Source organism: Varanus komodoensis, unplaced genomic scaffold (genome assembly GCF_004798865.1).
Source record: "Varanus komodoensis strain SLA01 unplaced genomic scaffold, ASM479886v1 scaffold33, whole genome shotgun sequence".
NCBI classification, from domain to species: Eukaryota; Metazoa; Chordata; class Lepidosauria; order Squamata; family Varanidae; genus Varanus; species Varanus komodoensis.
This window is the reverse complement of record NW_025335817.1, coordinates 7,697,828-7,720,139: the sequence shown is the minus strand read 5'-3', so window position 1 is coordinate 7,720,139 and position 22,312 is coordinate 7,697,828. Positions and strand designations below refer to the sequence as shown.

Sequence of the window (22,312 nt, the reverse complement as noted above, 5' to 3'; positions counted from 1 at the left end):
CAACTGAAGTATCCGGACCGTCTTCAAGGGCAGCCCCACGTAGAGCGCGTTGCAGAAAACTAATCGGGAAGTTACCAACGCGTGTGTCACTGTTGCCAGGCAATCGTTCTCCAGGAAGGGACGCAGCTGATGGATCAGCCGAAGCTGAAGGAAAGCGCTCCTTGCCACCGCCGTCACCTGGGCTTCTAAAGACAGCTCAGGGTCGAGGAGCACTCCTAAGCTGCGAACCCTGTCCCTCAGAGGGAGTGCAACCCCATTTAGGACAAGGCCCAAGTCACCTACCCAGGAGTTTGAACCACCCACCAGCAGGACCTCCGTCTTGTCTGGATTGAGCTTCAGTTTATTGGCCCTCATCCAGCCCATTACCTTGGCCAGGCACCAGTTCAGCACAGCCACTGCCTCACCTGGATTGGTGGAAAATGAGAAGTAGAGCTGGGTATCATCAGCGTACTGATGATTCCGCAGCCCACACCTCCTGATGACCTCTCCCAGTGGTTTCATGTAGATGTTGAACAGCAAGGGGGACAAAATTGACCCCTGTGGAACTTCATGTCATAACTGCCATGGCGCAGAGCCATAGTCCCTCAACACCACCTTCTGAAATTGGCTGTTGAGATACGAGCAGAACCACCGCCACGCGGTGCCTCCAACTCCCAATCCCACTAGCCTATTCAGAAGGATACCATGGTCAATGGTATCGAAAGCCGCTGAGAGGTCCAGGAGAACTAACAGGGACGCACTCCCCCTGTCTCTCTCCTTGCACAGGTCATCATACAGGGCGACCAAGGCAGATTCAGGGCCATACCCGGGCCTGAAGCCGGACTGAAATGGGTCCAGATAATCAGTTTCATCCAAGAATGCTTGGAGTTGTCCCGCCACCACCTGCTCTAGCACCTTGCCCAGGAACGGGATGTTGGCCACTGGTCTATAATTGGTGGCCACCTCTGGATCCAGGGATGCCTTCTTTAGGACTGGTCAGACTACCGCCTCTTTTAAAGAGGAAGGTACCCGACCGTCTCTTAAAGAGGTGTTGACCACCTCCAGGATCCAGGTGCCAATCCCGTTCTTGGCTTTCTTAAGTAGCCAGGATGGGCATGGGTCTAGTAAGCAGGTGGTAGGCGTACTTGTCCAAGCACCTTGTCCACATCATCAGGCCACAACAACTGAAATTCATCCATTAATTGTGGACTCGATGGCGTCATTGGCATCTCCTCAGTAGAATCTGGTTCAATAGTAGAGTCAAGCTCGTGACGTATCTGAGCGATTTTCTCCCTGAAATGCCTCGCAAAGTCATCACAGTGGGCCTTTGAGGGTGGTATGTGATCTTTCTTTGGGCCTGGATGTATCAGCCCTTGCACCACCCGAAAGAGCTCCGCCAGATGGCATTGTGAGAAGGCAATGGAAGCAGAGAAGAATTTCTTCTTCGCCATCCTCACCGCCACAGCGTAGGCCCGATAATGGGCTCTTAAGTGTGTTCGGTCAGATTCACCCCGTGATCTCCTCCACCTACGCTCTAGATGTCTCCCAACCTGCTTCATCGCCTGTAATTCAGGTGTATACCAAGGAGATGAATAGGCTCTGCCAGGTGGGAGAGGACACTTGGGAGCGATCATGTCAATAGCCCTGGTCATCTCCCCATTCCACAATTCAACCAGGGCATCGACAGGATCACCAGCCTTGTCAACTGGAAAATCCCCCAGAGCTTTCAGGAATCCATCAGGATCCATCTGGCTCCGGGGGCGGACCAATACAATCTGGTCCACACCCTTACAGAGGAAAAGGCCGCTCTCAAGCTCAAACCTTATGAGGAAGTGATCTGACCATGACAAGGGCGTCAAACTTAAATTCCTCACCCTCAGATCACCCTCTTCCTACCCCGTCGAGAAAACCAGGTCCAGAGTGTGTCCACGTTCATGGGTCGGGCCACTGATGTGTTGAGACAACCCCATGGCCGCCATGGAGGCCATGAAGTCCTGAGCCGCCCCGGCTAGAACCATCTCGGCATGGAGATTGAAGTCCCCCAGGACCAACATCCTGGGGGTCCTCAACACCAGGTCCGAGACTATCTCCATCAGCTCAGGCAGGGAGTCAGTTGGGCAGAAGGGTGCACGGTACACCAACAGAATCCCCAATCTGTCTCAGTCGCCCAACACCAAGTGGAGGCACTCCAGCCCCGGCCTCGAGAGGACAGGAAGACCCACAAGGGAAATAGAAGCTCAATAAACCAGAGCGACCCCCTCCCCTCCAGGCGTGGTTGGTGCAGGACCAGGTTGTGCGACATCGCCCCCTCTCACCCGCCCAGGCCTCTGTGATGCAAGCTAGGTCGGCCCTCTCATCCATGATCAAATCAGAGTGTTGCCTTATTTTGGACTGACCCGGTATTAAGCAACAGCACCGACAGGCCCAGGGGGCAGCTGACAAGTCTACCTGGAACCCGTCGGTTGGGGGAATAACCAGAAAGAGGGACAGGTGTTAACCATCTGTCCCTCCTTCTTCTATGCAGACCCGTTAGACCCCCAACGCCATAACGTCCATTGCCCATCACCACCCCAATGGCGGCACCCACGCGCTCCCCAGGCAACATCATAGTAAAGCACGAGATGCACCAATTAAAAGCAACCTAAAACCGACAATTAAAATTACTAAAAGCATCCTACTTAAAACCACTGCTAGCCCACGAATGAAACCAAGGCCAACCACCAAAGCCCACAAAGCCATAATTTGGCTTATGTAATGTAACTAACTTATTTTTTTTACAACAGAAAAGTTCTTTTAAAACATAAATTGTCATTCTGCCAATGAAATGTAGCTGCTTTAGTAGAATTAGGTCCTGAACTATTCACAAGAGGAGAATTCAACTAAAGTCATGTTTGCAGATCAATCTTTCCATTGTGCAAGTGGTTATGTATTGCATTTGTGCAAGCAACTCTGCACAGTAGCTGTACAACAGAAAGATTAATCAGAGTGGTTGTGTTTGCAAAAATATTATATTACTTAAGAAGCATTATGTCCTGAAGGTCTACTGTATCACATGCTCTAACAAACTAAAGCTTCTGCTCCAAAAATGAAGCATTCTTTTTCTGCAACAGACCAGCACAGCTCCTGCTTTCTCTGGAATGTGTCATTTTAGTGCATTTTGGCCAGATTGGTTAACTTACCTTGAAATTGGGTACTTTGAGTGTTTTAATCAAGTTCACGCAGAAAGCAATTCCTAAGATATCTTGTAAAATCCAAGCCCAGCTAAAATAGAAATGAATCTGTTGAACACACAAGCATATACATACTGAAACAAAATTGCCCCAATTTGTTAGATCATGGTTGCAATCGGTATGTACTAGGGCTATAACCCAGTGAACACAGTGGGACTTACATCTGAGCAAGCATGCAGAAGATTACATTGTAAGACCTGGATTCATTATTGACTCATTATTTATTTACAAGATTTATATACTGCTCCATATTAGCCGTGAACAATGTACGATGAAAGAGATCGACAAAGCTGTGGCTGGTTAGTTAGTTCAGAAAGGCTTCTTGTTTTCAGGAGGCACCAAAAACAATACGATGCTAATGCCTGCTTGACTACCAGAGGCACTGAGTTCCCCAGAAAAGGAGCTCCTACACAAGCAGTTCTTCTCTAGGTGGACACCAATCAAGCCTTAAATCAAGGAATAACAGTTACAGGGATGTTCTCCTACAAGCACAACTGATAAAGGAGAAACATTCTCTCAAGTATCCAGCTTCCAAGCTGTTTAGGACATTGTACACTAATACCAGAACCTTAAACCTGGTCTGGTAAGAACCAGGCAGTCAGTGTAGTTCCCTCAGCAAAGCAGTTGCATGTTAAAATGGGGGAGCACCTAAAAACTCCTTCATTCTACACTACTTCCAGATTCTGGAGCACCCTTAAAGGTGGTATCACAGAGCAGAAACCCCGTCTTAAGGTGGCTAGTGCCTGTGCCACCATGGCCAAGCTACCCCTCTATCAAAAGTCAATGATAGATTGAGCAGAATTGACAGGGTTGTACCCCTTCATCCCTTTCTTGATATAAAGGTCATCTATTGGGATGGCCAAGTCTGATTTGAATCCATAAGCAGAATGATACCCAGACTGGAAACCATCTAAGTAAACAGTAACCTCCTGGAGTGTTTTTCCTATAAAGGGGGGGGGGGTATTTGCCACTGGGGCGTAGTTGTCAAGTACCATTTCAAGAGTGGTCACACTACTGCCTCCCTTACTGCAGCAAGTATCCTCCACACAGAAACGCATTTACCACTGCCTGGACCCCTTTTGCTTAACCAGAAGGGGCAAGAATTGAGAAGTCAAATCAAGAAGGACAAAGATTAGCCACACTGCTGCAAGCACCTTGTCCGCATCATCAAGCCACAGCAACTGAAATGGATCAGGCAGATGGCGCCAGAAACTCTGACTGAGTCTGTGCTAACAACAGCGTCATATTTGTTAGTTGGGAAGTCGTGTCCGACCCATCGCGACCCCATGGACAACTTTCCTCAAGCAATTTTTCTCCTCAAAGTGTGATAGAAACAGAGCGAGTCAGAAGGGGCCTCCCAGGCCATCTAGTATGGCCCCCTGGTCCAGCCGGTTCTGCTCATGATATGCCATGATATAAGGAGGAGCTGATATAGAGATGAGGGGTGCATTGCTGGGCGGTGTGTTAAGTACCCTACACCACCCAAAAGAGTTCTGCAGGATAGCTACTTCAGGACACAACAAGGTAGCAAAGTAAAACTTGTTTTGCTGTCTGCGACAGGCATGGTTATGTGCTCTACAGCACACTCGGTCATCTTCAGCTTGAGTCTTATGCCACTTGCACGCTAGTCAATGCCCAGCCTGTTTTACTGGTATGCGACTCCCCAGTATACCAAGGAGCAGAGTGAGCACTGCAGCACTGGTAAGGACACTCGCTGCAATCCAGCTGCTCACCCTCCACATCTCATTGTTCCATCATGAAACCTGAATGGACCTTCCATTTGGGTAGTATGCTACAAAGGGTTGATCACAACAGCTTACACAGCTGCAATCTACAATGCCTCAGTGAACACTATGCCAGAGGGTTTCCTAAACTCTGGCAGCAGTTCTTCTTGCGGGGAGGGGTGCTGGTGGGCAGAATGAAAACATAAGGGAAGGACTGAAAATCAAGTTAATATATATATAGTGCTTTTATAACACACTTTCCTTCCATCATGAAACCCAGGGCAATTCCTGGGTGGTCTTTTCCAGCACAAGAAAACTCAATGGGGCCATGTATGCACAGTCTTTGGATCCTGGCCTAGGTATTTTTAATGGGGAAAAAGAGCTGGAAAGAAGGAAAATTAGCACTGATCATAATTCCAGTTCTAAATCTTCACATACCTATCCTCATTGCGAAATACTGCCCAAGTGACCGATGCTGCTATGCAAAATAGAGCAAGAAAGAAGAGTCTTACTTTGATGCATTGATGCCAGCATGGAAACCTGAAAGTCAAGGGGCACCATCAATATTTGTTATAAAAACAGCATATACACAGAGATGTGAAGTCCTGGAAAGAATGGAGTTTTACTGGCTTTCCCAAACAAACCCTTTCCTCCCTTATTCCCCCACCCCCAAAATGGGATTCCCCCCCCTCAATTTTTCTGTTTTTCCAGGCCTTCACTTCACTACATATATACCTAGTTCCTCCGCAGAAATCCACAAAGAAAACATGTACTCAATGGCATCTTAAAGGGAATTCTCTGATTTAATGTTTGCATTCCTGCTTCAATATATTATACAGAAACAAGCTTCACTGCAACTATGCATAGAATTCTACAGCATTTGAGAAATCACATCAACGAGCGTAACTGCTTACCTAATTTTAAACCTGCTTCACCGCTTCCTTCTATAAGCTAGCTATTTCTATCATTTGCTTATGCAGAAAACAACCCAAACCCCAAGCATAGAGTAGAAATGGGAACATAATGTTTACACTGCTGTTATAATACATTTAGATGTATGCAGGAATGTGTCTGCATGTGTACACAATGTCCCATTATACTACAGTTACAACAGACTGGTTTTTTTCACATTCAGCTCAGTAATAATCAGGCTGTGATATCACAGGTCTGAGTGCCAAAAACCTCCAGGTTAATCTGGAAAAGACCTCTTTCTGAGCAATACTAGTCCAGTCATTCCACTGGTTTGCCTTGGTATAAGGCAGCTTCCGATAGTAATGATACTGAAATGATACTGAACACTTGCACTGTGCTTTCATGTGCCCAAAATACTTCGCATGCATTATCTAGTGGTGACCGTTACCATGATCCTTTGCAAAGGAAGTTGGGATTATCCCTCATATTCCAGATGGGAGAATGGAAGCTGAGAGAGAATGGCCTGCCCAGTTCACAAGAGGGGCAAGATTCCAGTCTGGAACTTCTTGATTCGCCTCTCTGAGCCTGCCTCTTAGTATTTATTGATTTGCTAAAGTATTTGTTCAGTATTTATTTTATTGCACCTTTGAAAGAGAACATACCAAAGAGGCTTTAGAAATAAAGGACAACAATAAACTACAGACACCATATTACAACAGTGTCACAAATATTTCATTAGGTTCCACTTGGCTTTCGGGGGCAACTGTGCTAATGAGCTGTGGTGGGTATATTGCAGTCCTCCAGATATTGTTGGACTGCGATGTCCATCAGCCTAGCTTGCATAGCCGCTTGTGTGAAATAATGAGAATTGTAGACCAAAGCAATTTGAGGGCCACAAACTGCCCACCACTGCTGCAGAAGAATTGAGACCACACCCCACAATTCCAAATCAAGCTAACTGAAATGTACAGTAAATAAGAAAGCACAAGACTGTTCAGTAGCGTGACTGTTCAGCCCCCAAACCTGGCAAAATATCCCCATTTTAAATCAGCAACATAGTTTTTGTGAAAGGTCATATGGAATAATGGACTGTACCTGCATTGTCCATAAGGAATTTTTTCAACTAGAACAGAAAGACAGTTGAACAGGCTTGTGGCAGAGGCCACGCAGAAAAGTGAAATGACAACATATACTAGAAAAAAGGGGAAAGAAGAAGAAAGAAATGGTTAAAAACAAAGTTATCATGCAGCCACAAATCTTACAGTGAAGGAAAAAGGAGGCTCTTGTCAAGATGAATATTTACACCTCTGCCTCCTAGATAATAATCCTTATTCTAATTGTGTGCAGTCAGATGTAAGCCCATGAAGGGTCTATGGGACTTATATGTTAGTTAAGAAGCTTGTAATGGCAGCCATTGTTACATTTACCTATTTTCTCTGCAATTTTATTTTATTTAGTTATCTTAGTATTTATATACTGCACTATTCCCATAGGCTCTGGGCAGTTTACATGAAATTAAAACCAACAATGATTAAAATTCACTAAGACAACATTTTAAATAAAACTGACATGAGAACTAATCTGGGAAAGCCTGTTGAAAGAGATACATTTTTAATTCTCTCTTAGGGTGTGAATTTAGGAAATCAGATGCCCCTGAACTGTGGAGTGGCCTGCTGGGAGAGTTGTAATCACTGAAAAGCAGAGCGTGGATCAGCTCTCTCCAGGGCCTTCCAGAAGTGCTGAACTGCATCCCCCCTTAATTCCCAGCCAGCTGCAGATCTATACTCCTGGAGAACAGCAGGTTGGGGAAGGGGAAATCAAACTAGATAAATCAAAATGTCTTACCAAGCCACTTGTAGAAGTAGTACATCAAGACCAACATTACACAACTGATGCAGACAAACAGAACAGCAGTCACGGGAGTTAAAGTAACATTTTCAACACTGCTTAATGATGTGCTGCTTTCAGAGTTGGGGGCTGACTTTAGTTTCTCACTGTGTGGAAAAAAACAGGTAGTTAGAAAACCACCAGAAATAATAGACAGCATCCAATGCTGCTGCTGCTGCTCCTCTGCTGTTTGCGTTGTACCGGCAGAACTCAACACTAGCCCCCAATGGGAAGCCAGCACTTCCAACAGCGGGCCCAGAAATAAGCTGTTTCCAGAGTCCGGCATGTCAGTGGAGCTGCCTTCTGCTAGCTTCACAAACTTGTTCTATTCCAGAAATAAGTATTTTGGTTCATTTCTCAAGAGGAAGTGCAGACTTGGCTTTGTGCTAATAGTGGAGTCTTACGGGTACATGGGCAGCAATGGATATGGCCCAATGATGATTTATTGCACCATATCTGTCATAATTTTCAACATTGGTTAATACTTGACCAACACCTGTTTCCATTATAATGGACTGGCTGTTTTTCAGTTGGTCAAAATTTAATTGACATCTAGAGCAAAATTCAGCAAAGCTATATCATAGTTAATAAACTGAATATATTAGATATGCTCAAATTATTTTAGTAGACAGGCGTTATGTAATCTCTCCACTTAAAATACCAAAGAAACATGCAAGTCATGTATCACTGGGGCTCTTCTATAATTATAGTAAAACCGGTTTTTTTTTTTTTAAATATTGCAAATATATATGGATTTCTGGGCCAGTTTGCATGTGATAGCACACTACATGCTATAAATAATTTAGGATTTGCCATCGCTATGTACAAATTGGGTCATGAAGTGCCTGTGAAAATTTTAGGGGACCACAAAGTCTGATAAGTTAAACATGACCTTTCTGCTCATTCAGTGCAAACTTTGGGATGCATTCAACAGATAATTGTAGCACTAGGCACGATACTGAAAGTGCAACTCTGTGCATGTTTACTCAGACGACAGACACACCTGTTCTAGGCAAGTGTACATAGGATTGCAGACATATACATGTGTATGTCATAACTATGGCTCCGACGTGATCATTAGAATGAGAACTATTTTGCAATACTTTCTCTATGGGAGCATTTTGGCACACTGCATGGAAAATATTGTTGAAACTGCAAATACACCAAGTTTTTCCAAGGATAATAAATTTCCTGGAAAATTGATACGAATATTCAGGTCTGGTGCTTGAATTACTCCCCAATGTATTCCTGTAGATGGAAATTATAGAATAGCTCAAAACCTAGCAAGTGATGCATCCCTTTTTGTTTTGAACCATATTTATTTTGAATGGTTTGGAACTTTACGAACTCTCTCAAGGAAGCATCATATAACACTAGTGCTTGCATTATTATTAGAACTTTTAACATGTCATTCTTATCCCACAGAAACACACATGTTAATAAAATGCTTTTTGAGGAAAAATCTATTTAAATATAATTTTCTATTTAAGATAAATTATGGTTCAAATAGTATTGATCATGAAATAAGGATTAGTTTTTAATTATGGAGCATTATGGAGCTTTTTAATTATAAGCATGCAATGTTTATTTTTTTTTTTTTGCTAAATGAATTCCAGTAATCCATTCACAATGTCATGCTCCTCCAGAGGTTTCCTTAAGTTTAGCGGGCATTTTTTTCTAACTAGAAGAAGTTATCATGGATGCTTGGTTTTACAGTTCTCACAGCTGTGTGTGTCTACAGAGATCACATCTTTTCTCCACAGCAAAGGTGTTAGAAAATCAACGTAGAGTTGAGAAAAAGACCTCAATCCCATTGTTCCTTTGTAAATCTATGTACACAGAATCAGTCGCTTACCTCTTAAGTGTCAAGTTTCAAAAAATTCCATGAACACAGAAGATTATTGGGAGTGGAATACATACGCACAAGAAGTTAAGTGTGAGGAGGGAGGGGCTAGCAGTAAAAATGAAACTGAAAGCTTTTGAGCAGAATACTCCACAAGTCTTTAGATCTTTTTGTGTATAGACTGAGGTTCAGGGCTTTTTTTGTCATAGAACACACCTTTTTTTCAATGTATTTTACAAATGATTTTGGTAGCAGATCAGCAGCAAACATCATTAACATAGTGCCTGCAGGCTGCTATTGTGTCTGCTATCTGCTAGTGAGAGATAGCTTCTTGGGACGCTGCTCCTCTGGCTTGGGATTGGTGTGTGTGTGCTTACTGCTGGAGGTGGAGGCGACCCAGTGAGTTCTGGCACCTTTTGTTGTTGTTGTTGTTGTTTTTTACAAAAAAAGCACTGCTGAGGTTTATCATATTATTCTTTCCATAAAAGAGAAAACATATAATGGCAGCATGCTGTAAAAGAGACCCAGTTTGGGAATATTTTAATGAAGTTCCTCTACCTAAGGGTAAGGCATGCATGCACAAAAATTATGTAGAAGCCATGATTTAAATCCAGTCTTACTGACCGGAATCATAGAGTTAGGTAAAGGTAAAGGTTTCCCCTTGATGTTACATCCAGTCATGCCTGACTCTAGGGGGCGGTGCTCATCTCCGTTTCGTAGCCAAGGGAGCCAGCGTTTGTCCACAGACAGTCTTCGTGGTCATGTGGCCGGCATGACTAAACACCGAAGTGCACGGAACGCTGTTACCTGCCCACCGAAGTGGTGCCTTTTTATCTACCTGCATTTGCATGCTTTTGAACTGCAAGGTTGGCAGGAGCTGGGACGGAGCAAAACGAACTCATCCTGTTGTGCAGATTTGAACCGGCAACCTTTTGCTCAAACAGCCCAGCAGCACAGCGGTTTAAACCACTGCGCCACCTGCAGTCCCAATCATACAGTTAGAAGAGGCCTAAAACGCCATCTGGTCCAAACCCCCGCTCAAATTTCCCATCTAGATTCTAACCAGGCCTGACCCTGCTTAGCTAATCCAAAATTACATAGCATCAGGCACTTCAGGCTATATGGAAGCCTTTTTTATTGTATAACTAAGGATTGACTGTGCAAAAGACCTTAAAATTAATTGTGGGCAGGGGGATCTTGTGTAATGATGTCCATAATAGCAGAAATTCAGGCGTTTTTGATGCATTAAATCAAGACTTACAGCTCCACCATTCCACTCCAGTAGCCTCCCAGTATCACACAGAGCACAGCAATTAGAAAGATGAGCACCACACTGTAGAAATAGTCTGGCACAGGTGGTGAATAAAGTGCCACACTAACATTCTTTCCCAGAGTCTGAAAATTATAAATGTTCACGTTAGAAATGACAGAACAACAACTAGGAAGCTGCCAAATTATCCATTTGACTACTATGCATGGCTACTGTTTCTCATGACCAACAGACTTCAGGGATACGTATACTGATGTCTCCGAACAAGAGGAGAATTTTTACAGTCATATGGTCAAACCATCTGGCCATACTGCAAAAATCTCAATTAGATAGCATGCTTGTTTTGGAGGAAGCTGTTTTGGAGGCAGCCTCTCTTTTCATTTTTGTTTGAAGAACAAGTCGGGGCAGAGGAATCAGAAATTATTAATGTAAAACAGAAAGTCGAAGAAATGACTTGATATTTTCAGACAATGTCAATATAAGATTAATCCACAAAATCCCCATGTTGGAAATCCAAAATTAAAAATAAAACAAAGGGGATGCTAACCTGGTTTGCACAATAGGACAAGCCTGCTGTGACTTCATTTACCCGTAGGGCTGTCAAGTTGTGCCTGGGGCCTGTTGTATTTGCATGGGGGTCACAAGCACTAGGCTTTGCCGTGGCTTGTTGTATTGTGTGAACACAGGCTGTTTGAGGGTTAGGCAACTCCCAAATCCCCCCTGATTTTCTTTAAGGTATTTCAAGGTTGTCTAACCCTCACCCCTTGGATTTACATGACACTTCAAGCCATGGCTTGAGTATAGCTTCCATAGAGCCTGAGGTGCCAGATCCTGCCTAATCCTGGAAGTTAAGCAGGGTTGGGTCTGGTTGAAACCTGGACAGGAGACTTGTATGTTGTGAACTGCCCAGAGAGCTTCACCTACAGGAAGCAAAAATGGCACATGGCAGCAGCTAACATGACAAGACATCCCTTGTCTATAAATTAAGTTATAATGTTCTGCAAAGCAGAGCGCTGCCTTGGAGATAAGATTTCATTGCTTTGATCATTTAAAATCAATTTTAAAATCTTTAAAACAAGACTTCATTGTTTCATTTTATTGCTGTTAGTATTGTATACTGTGATTATTGTATATTTTAATTCTGTGAACCACCCTGAGAGTCTTTTCTGGTTGATGGGTGGTACAGAAATTAAATAAGATAGGAATAAGAAAATATATGTATTGGATTGGATTTCAAGTGGATTTCAAGTGATAAAATTATAAAAGGTGGGAGAGAAGGGACCTAACTATAAAACCAATACATACCATTTCTAAGATGTTCATACATTTTTATTCATAAAAAGCAAACAAGTAATCCTGAACAGTACTTACCTGTTTCAAATCAATTATATCCTCATTTCTTATAAGCGCAATCGGAATGTTGATACTTTGGTTCTTATTACCAAAAGGTATATGCTAGAAAAAGGAAAGTCATCATGTATCGGTTTTTCTGGCCCAATCAATGCACTCTGTACCTAAAACCCAGAGAAAAATGCCCCCCGCGTGTCCCAAACTACAGACGGGCACTGCAAACTAACACCTTTCCACGTATCTCCCAGATAATTGGTTAATAAAAGTGCTGGGATGCAATATCCCCTCACATAGCTCTATAAACTACAAATTACCAAGGAGCAACATGGAGTAAATATGAGTAACTGGCAGCCATGTATTCCCCTTTTAATATGCAGTTTGTGCCTCACTTGTCTTCCAAAACTCCTATATCAGATTCCCTCAAGAGTATTGCTAGAAGTGGCTTTTCCCAGGCATTCTCTTGCTACTGGAAATCTACTGGGCATTTACTTATATTTACTAAATAGATAAATTCAAAAAGTATGCAGTGTAGTATAATATAGGCAAAAGTAATACAATGAAATATAGTGTATTTTTTAAAAACTTGACATTTCCAATATAACATCTCATGTGCATTTCTTCCCTCAATCTCACTCAAAGTCATGGTAAGAGACATGGTAAGCTGAAGGCTTGTATTTGACTCCCTCCCTTTTACTCTTCTTTTGCACCAGTGAGAAGAAAAAAAGCTTCTGCTTTCCATTTTAAACCAAACACATTTTCACTTGGAAGCTGAGATGGGGGCAATTGCAACATCTTGTTTCAAGGAAGAAGTGGAAAACTTGTGACTCTCCAAACGTTCTGAATTCCCGTGAACCCTCACCACTGGCTATGCTGCCTAGAGCTGATGGGAGCTGAATGCCAAAATATTTGGAGGGCCACAAGCTGCACACTCCTAATTTAAATCATCAAAAAAAGAAGTCTATTTAAATTAAGCTTTCCATTAAAACCCTTTGCATATTTCCCAAGCAATGGAGCAACTGTGACTATTAAAACCATGTTATCTCTTTATCTCAATGCATGTTTTGCACGCTTTGTTCATACATACGCAGAGAATATCCCCATACAGAATCTTTCTTCTGATCAGCACCCTTGACTGTGTGCAGTTTACAGCACAGCCCCATGCTTTTGAATATGTTTGACTGAGTTCAATGAAGCTTAGTCCCAAGGCAAGCAGTGGAGGCTGGTAGCTTCAATGTCAGTAGGACAATATATCCACTCTGTGCTTTAGTCCAAACTTTGAAAGAGCAATCCATGGTGCTGAACCCAATCTCCTACCTGCCCCTGCCACAGAATAACTTAAGTACCACAGACAGTTTCTTTAAAAATTCAGACGGTGGTGCAGCGGGATACACTGCCTGCCCCATCAACCTCCACTGCAGAAAGTGGTGACAGGACTACAGCCTGGGTATGGGAACATTGTAAGACAAACACTGGTCAGTTTTGTTTTGTTTTCTCTTTTTCTATGATTCCTCCTTTCTGCTCTATTTAGTCTGTTCCCATTCCCTTGGTCTTGGGGCTGCCTTCTCCAAGCAGGTACCCTCCTGATGGTTTGGATGTCAAGTTGTATCAGCCCCAGCCAGCATGGCCAATGGACAGGATGCCTAGGAGCTGGAGCTCAAAATACTTGGAGCACACCAGGTTGGGGTTTATTTAATTACATTTCTTAACTTCCCAATAGCTGAAACATTAGCTGGAATAATACAGTGCAGCAACAATGCAGAAACTAAGCAGGTTAAGGTCTTGTTTGTGTCCAGCCAGGAGGCTACTTGGTAACCCTGTGCCCATCTCTCTGAGTGCTATGATGAATGGAAGGTGAGATACAGAACTAAGAGTTAAGCCATATAAATTGTGCATGTCTATTCAAAAAGACTTCCTTTACAGTCTTTTAGACTGTAGATGTAAAGGCACAGAGGGTTACTTTCATTACTGATCTTATCTACGCTATTCTTGCAGCCATGTGGGCTGAAGTATTTATTGAAAATGCTTTAAATAAAGAACATTTTCCTTTAACTTGCAAGTAAAACTGAGCAAATGTTTTATCATTCCTTGATTAAGATTTGGTAGGGACAGAAGGACTGGATACAATCTTCTCAAGGACCAAAACTAGCTTATGAACTGCCAGTTGACCAACCCTGATCTAGCAATATCCTTAGTGAAAAATCACAGAGCTGCTAGAAAAATAATAAAGCAACATTTTATAAAACATAACTGCCATACATAAACAACCATGGAGAGTAAAACTTACTATAGGAGTTTCACTGGCAATCAGCAACATTTTAGCATGAAAATGTTGAGCGATTTCTGCCTTTTCCAGAAAAGTGCAGTTTCCTCTCATTACTACAATGGCTTTGTCCTTGATAATATCAGCCTGAGGAACATCAGATTGACTGCAAAGCAATTTAGGAGTCAAGAATGCCAGTTTTGTATAAACCTAAAAGACAAAAACACCCTCTAATATTTACCACAAGAAGTGCAATAGAATTCTGCAATGTAGCAAAAACGTATATTTTCAACCATTTCATAAATTTACTATGTTATAAATTCATTTATCGTATTGGTATAGCAGTTTTCAGAAGTCAATCAAGACAGTTTACAAAAAATTCACAACATAGAGCACTTCAACAAATACATTGTAAAATATTTAAAAACATTTTAAAAACAAAACTATTTTAAAAGCCATGTGTTTTGACTTCCACCCAGAACAGAAAGTTCACCTTACCATGAAACGGTGCTCTAGCCAGCAAGGTTTATAGCAGGCAGGAAAACATTAACTCATACTTCCATGGAAGGCAGGGCCAATTAGACCAGACTTGTATCTACCCAGAAGGGAAGAAGCAGTCTCAGTTGCCGATGCTGCTCCAGTAGAGAAAGAACTTGAAAAAAGTATCTTTTAACTGACCAATTTGATTAGAGCCAATGTGGCCAGAGAGATTAGAATGTTGGCCTGATACTAGGGAGACCCAGCTTCTAGTCTCCATTTGGCCATGGAACTGACTGGATTAATTTTCAGCTAGTCACTTCCTCTCAGTCTAATCTAATTCACAGTGTTGTTTCAAGGATATAATGGAGAGGAGTATTACACAGGCCACTTGCAGGAAAAGGTAGGGTATAAAAATAATAAAGAAGAGAAAGCTAACATTAGAGGGTTTCTAGCAGCATCACTAGCCAGCTATAGAATACTACTACATGAATAAGAAAATTAATTCCTGTCCAGATCAAAAGCATACACAATATGGGTGGGAATGCCTGCTCCAAATCTTGGAAAGCAGAACGTCACGTAATGTAAGACTATCTTTCCATGCCTGGTCAGGATATACCAAAGTTATGTAGCTTGAGGGCAAGTCAGATTGCACTTGTTACAAACTTGCTATAGACTCTACATTCAAATTAGGCTTTTGCGGCCGCAAATGTGTATATTTTGAAATGGCAGATGAACACATAAAGGGACCGTCATGTTGCCGCCTTCTCATGGCAAGGATGTTCACAGCGCCACTGAAGTTGCGGTGCTCCTAACAGAATGTGCAGTTATACCTTCGCATGCAATTTGTGCCAAAACTGCCAATGTGATACTCTCACAGATCCATTAGCTAAGAATAACTTTCTTTCCCTCTTCCCCCTACCTGTAAGAGAGAAATAGAGCACCAGAATGCCTAGTTTCTTATGTTCACCTAACGAATACACAGGATGCTCTCTGCATTCAGGCCTGTGGCACCACTTTAAGATGGATACAAATGATCATCGGCAAAATATCAGACAGCACTATTCCTGAAATGCAGAGATAACCTTAGGTATGTATCCTTGGTCAAGGTGAAACATTACTCTGCTTGATAGATTTCTTCTCAAACTTGCACAACTCCTAGTTACCATAGCTCTTTGGTAGAAAATATGAAGGGGCCCTTCCCTGTGAATTCCTGGATAAAAATGGAAAGAGAAGGGGCTTGAATGGCACATCCATGAAAGCTTCCAGAATCAATGGATAATCCCATAATGGAACTCTATTAATTTTATGTGGAAAGACTGCATGCTATAGGTAACGGTGGATTTGGGAATGGCTTCCCACATGTTTTAAGGGCACTAGTTATGGCTAAGAAATACTGGACATAACAGGAATCCATACCTGCTTTAAAGCATTTGCTGATGTTCATACAATCTTTGGAGCAACTTATATGCCATAACAAATGCCTATGTCTGCAGAATAATACTTTCCGCTTTTTCTGAGAATTCCTGCTCTAAAATTTGTCTCCTGTAAACCTCTAGATGCAGAGATGGATCCAGGTGAAGAATCAGACACTGGGATATGAAATCCAGTAGAACTGGACGTTTTGATAATGGGTTCCCATGAGGACCAGGCCCTTCTAGGCAATACAGAACTATCATCATCATCACTGATCATACAGAGCTGTGCCTGAACACAGTGCATCTAATCACATCTGCCTAGAGTTCTTGAACCTTTCTGCTTTCCTGTTTGATCTTGAGAAGATTGTTGGAGAGAGTTACGGAGGATATCACATCATGTCCAAGGTACTGACAGATTTCCCAAGTAGGGTTCCTCTGTCACCACAACTAAGGAGCATAACTGCCAACAAACACTGAAGCATTAGCTGTGCCTAGTTCTGAAAGAAACAGGAATGGAGAGCTGCGCTTAAGGGGTTTTTTTGGCTGCTTGGAATAAATAAAAATGGTTATTTTTGAAACAATGGCCATAACAAGACAGAAATTACAGGGTCTAAGGAATGCAAGCAAGTAGAAATGCCTGCCTAGCCTTGTGTCAGACATCTGAACAAAAATCAAAACATAAAAAGATAAAGTCACTGCTCCCAAGTCTAAATGTAGGAGTCACTGATTGCTCCAGCTCTCCTGTGGAAAGCAGAGACAAGGCAGAGATGGGTTCCTCCCCTTCCAGGTGGATACAAGTCTAATCAGACTGTCCCTGCCAATCTGGAGTTACCTATTTCCTGGCTGCTCCACACCCTTGCTGATCAAAGGGTGTGCAATTCAGAGTTTAGGAGTAACACATAAGGAAGACTTTTTCCTGCCTAACAAGCAGGAATGTTTTCAAATGGCGTCTCCTGCTAGTTTTAATAACTAAGCAGAATCACACCAAGGCAGGAGTCTAGGACAGCAAACTAGCTCAACATTTCCCCCAAATAAAATTTGCTTGACTCTTAGGAAATATTGGAATAGAATTACTTACGATGTTGTTTAAGGTACTGGGAAGGGTGCTCCAGTTTCTGTTATAATATATACAGTACTCTTTTGTTAACTGAGTATCACTGTTCTTAAATACATGCAAGATTCCTTCTTGGGCACTCACCTGTAATTTAAAAAGATTATTTAATGAAGCATACTTGCAAATTATGAATAAATAATGGTGATTTATTCAAAAGGATTCAAGATTATGCATTGACATCAGGTATTCCTTTGACAAATCCTTTCTTATATAAACTACCTTGTCACCAGGAAAACAACCATGTGTTGAAATGAGCTTCAGAATATTTTCACCCAACTGATATTTCCCCAAGTAATTTCAAGATTAACAAGCATTTTTAAAACAAGAAGGAACAGCCTGTAACATTGGGCGTAAGAAGCCCATAACAGCCCATACTTTATATAGAAGAATTTATTGTGTAATTTGCACACAGGCACTCCATAAGATGGACAACTACATTTTGGTTGTGATGTGGCTGCTTGATTTTAAAACCTCTTTTATTATTATTTTATTGGTTAGACTGCTTCTCCCTGCTTTGGGAAACTGTAAGGGGTGTAACTGTAAGCCTTGGCTTACAACTTAGCTGCTTTCATGCTCTTGATTCCCAGCTTCATACTATCATTGGACTCAAAGGTAACAATTTGTGTAGAAGTCCCAAACCACCTGTATGGTTTTTACAGTTTAAGCCCTATCACCTTGATGTATGGAATTTTCTCTTTGTTGTACAAGGCAAATAGTTCTTTCAATTAGCTTTCCCCAACCCAGTGCGCCTTCCAGGTGTGATGGATCACAACTCCCAGATTTCCCAGGACAGGGAAGGTTACTTCAGGGAAATAAAGTGACAACAGGAGGGTCCAAAGAAAGAACAAAGGAACTGTGACCCTAGAATTGTGGAATAAACACCAGAGTGGAGCCTTCTAACTTGCTAGAAAGGTGTGTGAGGAGTGTTCTTGGAGACAAAATTAACCCTGTGTGAACAGGAGAATTTGTGAAGAAATGATGGAAGGAAAAAGGGTTTAATTGTCTTCCACCCACAACAACCCTTCTCCAAATTGCTCCATCTGAGGTTGCTTTTGCTAATAAAAATAACTGCCAAGGTTCCTCAATTTGTTCTTGCAAATATAGCAAATTACTGTTATGCATATACAGTTATGCCTTCATGTAAGAATAATAAAAGCAGGTTGCTTACCTGTAACTGATGTTCTTCGAGTGGCCATCTGTGCAGTCACACATATGGGTGCTGCGCCTGCGCAGTGCCTTTGGCCGGAAGATTACAAGCTAACGGATTTTGGCGGGAAAAGCTCTGCTCCCCCTCCCCCATGGCCTATAAAGAGTGGAGCATCCGCCATTTTGTTCAGTCTTTGACGACCGAACATACGCCCCCATGTGGAAAAATATCCCTACTGTAAATGATATCGGTACCAAGAAAAAATGGAAACGTTCAGTACTGACGAAAATGTCCACTCACTGACACCGAGCAGGGCCGGCGGGTGGGTTGTGTGACTGCACAGATGGCCACTCGAAGAACATCAGTTACAGGTAAGCAACCTGCTTTTCTTAGTCGTGGCCTCTGTGCATCACACATATGGGTAGATTAACAAGCTTACCATAATGGAGGAGGGGAGGTGTCCTCAATGAAGAACAGATGAAAGAACGGCTCTGCCAAAGGAGCAATCTTGTCGAGCCCGAACATCTAAATGATAATGTTTGGCGAAAGTGCAAGGGTTCGCCCAAGTAGCAGCTCGACATACATCATCAATCAGGACGCCCGATGCGAAGGCAGATGAGGCAGCAATAGCCCTAGTCGAATGACTTCGAGGAGTTGTGGGTAAGTCAATCTTAGCCAGATGATAGGATAAAGTGATAGTATGGACTATCCACTTGGAAAGTCTCTGCGGAGTGACTGGAGCGCCTTGATCTCTGGTAGAATATTTAACAAATAGTCTATTTGAGCGCCGAACAGATTCCGTCCTAGATCTGTAGAAGGCTAAGCAGCGCCAAACGTCAAGTGAGTGCAACGATCTTTCTAACGGAGTCGACGGAGACGGAAAAAAGGCAAGTAAGATAATATCTTGTCCCATATGAAAAGGTGTGGACACCTTAGGAAGAAAAGATGGATCGAGCCACAGGATGACCTTTTTTCTGTGAAAATTTAGGTAAGGAGGGTCTATGCGGAGAGCGCAGAGCTCACTGGCCCTTCGGGCCGAGGTAACCGCCACTAGAAACACTGTCTTCCATGAAACAAGATGTAAATCGACTGTTGCCAATGGTTCGAAAGGAGCTCTTGTAAGCGCTTGCACAACAACAGAGAGACTTCAGGTAAGCTTTACTGGCCTGATTGATGGATTGAGATTATAAAGACCCTTAAGAAACCTCTTAATAGTAGGTTGAGAGAAGATGGGTGATCCGTCCACCATGCCATGATGATAGGCGATTGCCGCCATATACACTTTAATTGAAGATGGTGTCAGTCTGGAGTGGTGCAGTTCTAATAGGAACTGAAGAATTTAATGTATCGATGATGTAAATGGAGAGAACGAATGAGACTCGGCAAAGGTGGAAAATCGTCTCCATTTAGCCACGTAGGACTTCCGCGTAGATGGCTTTAAAGCGGAATCAAGGATGTGTTGAATATCTGGATGAAAGGTTGTCGGATTTGATGGAACAATCCTCGGATCTGACAGTGCTGGAGGATCAAAAGAGGAAGCAGCGCCAACCCCAGCGGATTCGAAGGCAGGATTCGAACCACTTGAAGTTGCCGTCGATACAGATGGAGCAAAGTTAGCTATTGGATTCGCCATGCTGTTAGGTTCAACGATAGTACATCTGGATGGCGAAGCATACCGTCCTGTTGGGTTATGAGGTACAGAAGCAGTGGAAGATGAAGGTATTCCCCGTGAGGGATGTCGAGCAGTGTGGCAAACCAATGTTGGCGTGGCCACCAAGGGGCAATTAGTATTCCCGTGGCCCGATCGTATACTATCTTCACTACCACTCTCATCACAAGAGGAATCGGCAGGAAGGCATAAAAGTTCAGGTTGTTCCATGGGATCATGAAGGCTTCCCCTAGGGATCTGTACCCGATTCCCGCTCTCAAACAGAAAGCATTGCACACCTTGTTCTGTTGGGTGGCGAACAAGTCCACATCAGGAAACCCCCAGCGATAAAAAAGAATGTCGCATGTCTGAGGATCTAGCTCCCATTCATGAGAGATGAACATGCGCCTGCTGAGGAGGTCCGCTTCCACATTGTCCGTACCAGCCAAATGGACTGCCATTAGTGTAATGTTTCTCGAAATGCACCAGTCCCAAATCTACATAGAAAGTCTGGCCAGAGTTGGGGACTTCGTTCCGCCTTGTTTGTTCAGATAAAAGACAGTGGCTATGTTGTCCGACGTTATCTGAATGACCCGGTGTTGGAGAACATCCTCGAAAAAACGGAGGGCTTTGAATACCGCCAACAGCTCCAGGAAGTTGATATGATTCGTGGATTCCCGATGAGTCCACGTGCCCTGGGTATATAGGCCGGAACATACCGCTTCCCACCCCAGAAGAGACGCATTGGTACCAAGGGTTATCGATGGGCATCGGGGCCTGAAGGAAACCCCAACAGTCAGACTGGCCGGGACCGACCACCATAGTAGAGAATGGAGCACCGAGGATGGGATTCGAAGCAACTTCGATGGTGGGTCTCTCTGTGGGTGGAACATCTTGTTGAGAAATAGTTGTAAAGGACGAAGTCGAAGTCTGGCATGTGGCACCACAGCAACGGAGGAAGCCATATGTCCCAGAAGCCTCTGGATGGACTTTGCTAGAACCGTCCCATCTCGTTGCATTCGATGGATGTGGCGAGTGAGAGTCTGTTGTCTGTCCTGAGGAAAGAAGGCTTTTTCCAGCTTCGAATCCAAATGGGCTCCAATGAATGTAAGCGTCTGCATCGGAAGAAGAGAAGATTTCTTGGTATTAATGCATAGGCCCAGATCATCTAATAAGGCACAGGTTGTACGGATGGATGTGAAGAGTCCTTCCCTAGACCGGGACACCAGAAGCCAGTCATCAAGGTAAGGGTAAACTTGTATGCCTTGGAGGCGTAGGAAAGTGCAGACAGGGGCCATACATTTGGTGAACACTCTCGGAGCGGTGGCCAGACTGAAGGGTAGAACTGTAAATTCATATAAATCGGGTGCAACAGCAAAGCGAAGGAAATGCCTATAACTGGGATGAATCGAAATGTGGAAATAGGTGTCCTTCAAATCCAATGAGGCGAACCAACCCTCTTTCCTTAGCAGCAGCAAAATATTTTGAAGGATGGTCATTCGAAACTTTTTTGTCATGATGAATCGATTCAGATTATGTAAGTCCAAAATTGGATGTAGGCCACCATCCCGTTTCGGGACTGTAAAATATCTGGAGTAGAATCCGTGGAGTCTGTCAGGTGGAGTTACTTGACGAATTGCTCCTTTACAAAGAAGTTGTTGTATTTCATCGAGCAATACCGGCGAGCGTGATGTAAACTGGATCGGACTCGATGGAGGAACGATGTCAAATTTTATCCGATAGCCATGTTGTATGATGGATAATACCCACCGGTCAGATGTGATGGACTCCCAAATGGGGAGTCGGCTTCTCAGCTGGTTCCCAGATGAGAGGGGGGTGGGTATGGAAGGGGTCAGAGGAATGGTTCACCAGTCCCGTCAATGCTGCCTCCTATCTCCGTCATAACAGCGACAGCCCTGCTGATAATGTTGCAGGGGCTGTTGCCTAGGCTGATAAGATTGTCTATAGGATGAACGGGTCCATGCCCACTTACGCCTAGGTTGAGTCTGAAGCTCCATCCGCCGGGCCGTCATGCGGGACTCATGGAGTTTTT

The 22,312-nt window shown here is 43.2% G+C and overlaps 1 protein-coding gene across 2 annotated transcripts in view; it reads right to left on the bottom strand.

The window, feature by feature from the left end:
• SPPL2A (signal peptide peptidase like 2A) overlaps positions 1-22,312 on the bottom strand; it is a 47,303-nt gene that overhangs the window by 18,411 nt on the left and 6,580 nt on the right. For both annotated transcript variants that reach the window (XM_044438823.1, XM_044438824.1), the window contains exons 2-9: positions 17,429-17,548; positions 14,480-14,665; positions 12,217-12,300; positions 10,837-10,970; positions 7,691-7,839; positions 6,941-7,037; positions 5,372-5,473; positions 3,159-3,240 (exon numbers count right to left, since the gene is read on the bottom strand). In XM_044438823.1, the coding sequence (XP_044294758.1) occupies positions 3,159-3,240; positions 5,372-5,473; positions 6,941-7,037; positions 7,691-7,839; positions 10,837-10,970; positions 12,217-12,300; positions 14,480-14,665; positions 17,429-17,548 (954 nt within the window). The remainder of the gene's footprint in view (positions 1-3,158; positions 3,241-5,371; positions 5,474-6,940; positions 7,038-7,690; positions 7,840-10,836; positions 10,971-12,216; positions 12,301-14,479; positions 14,666-17,428; positions 17,549-22,312) is intronic.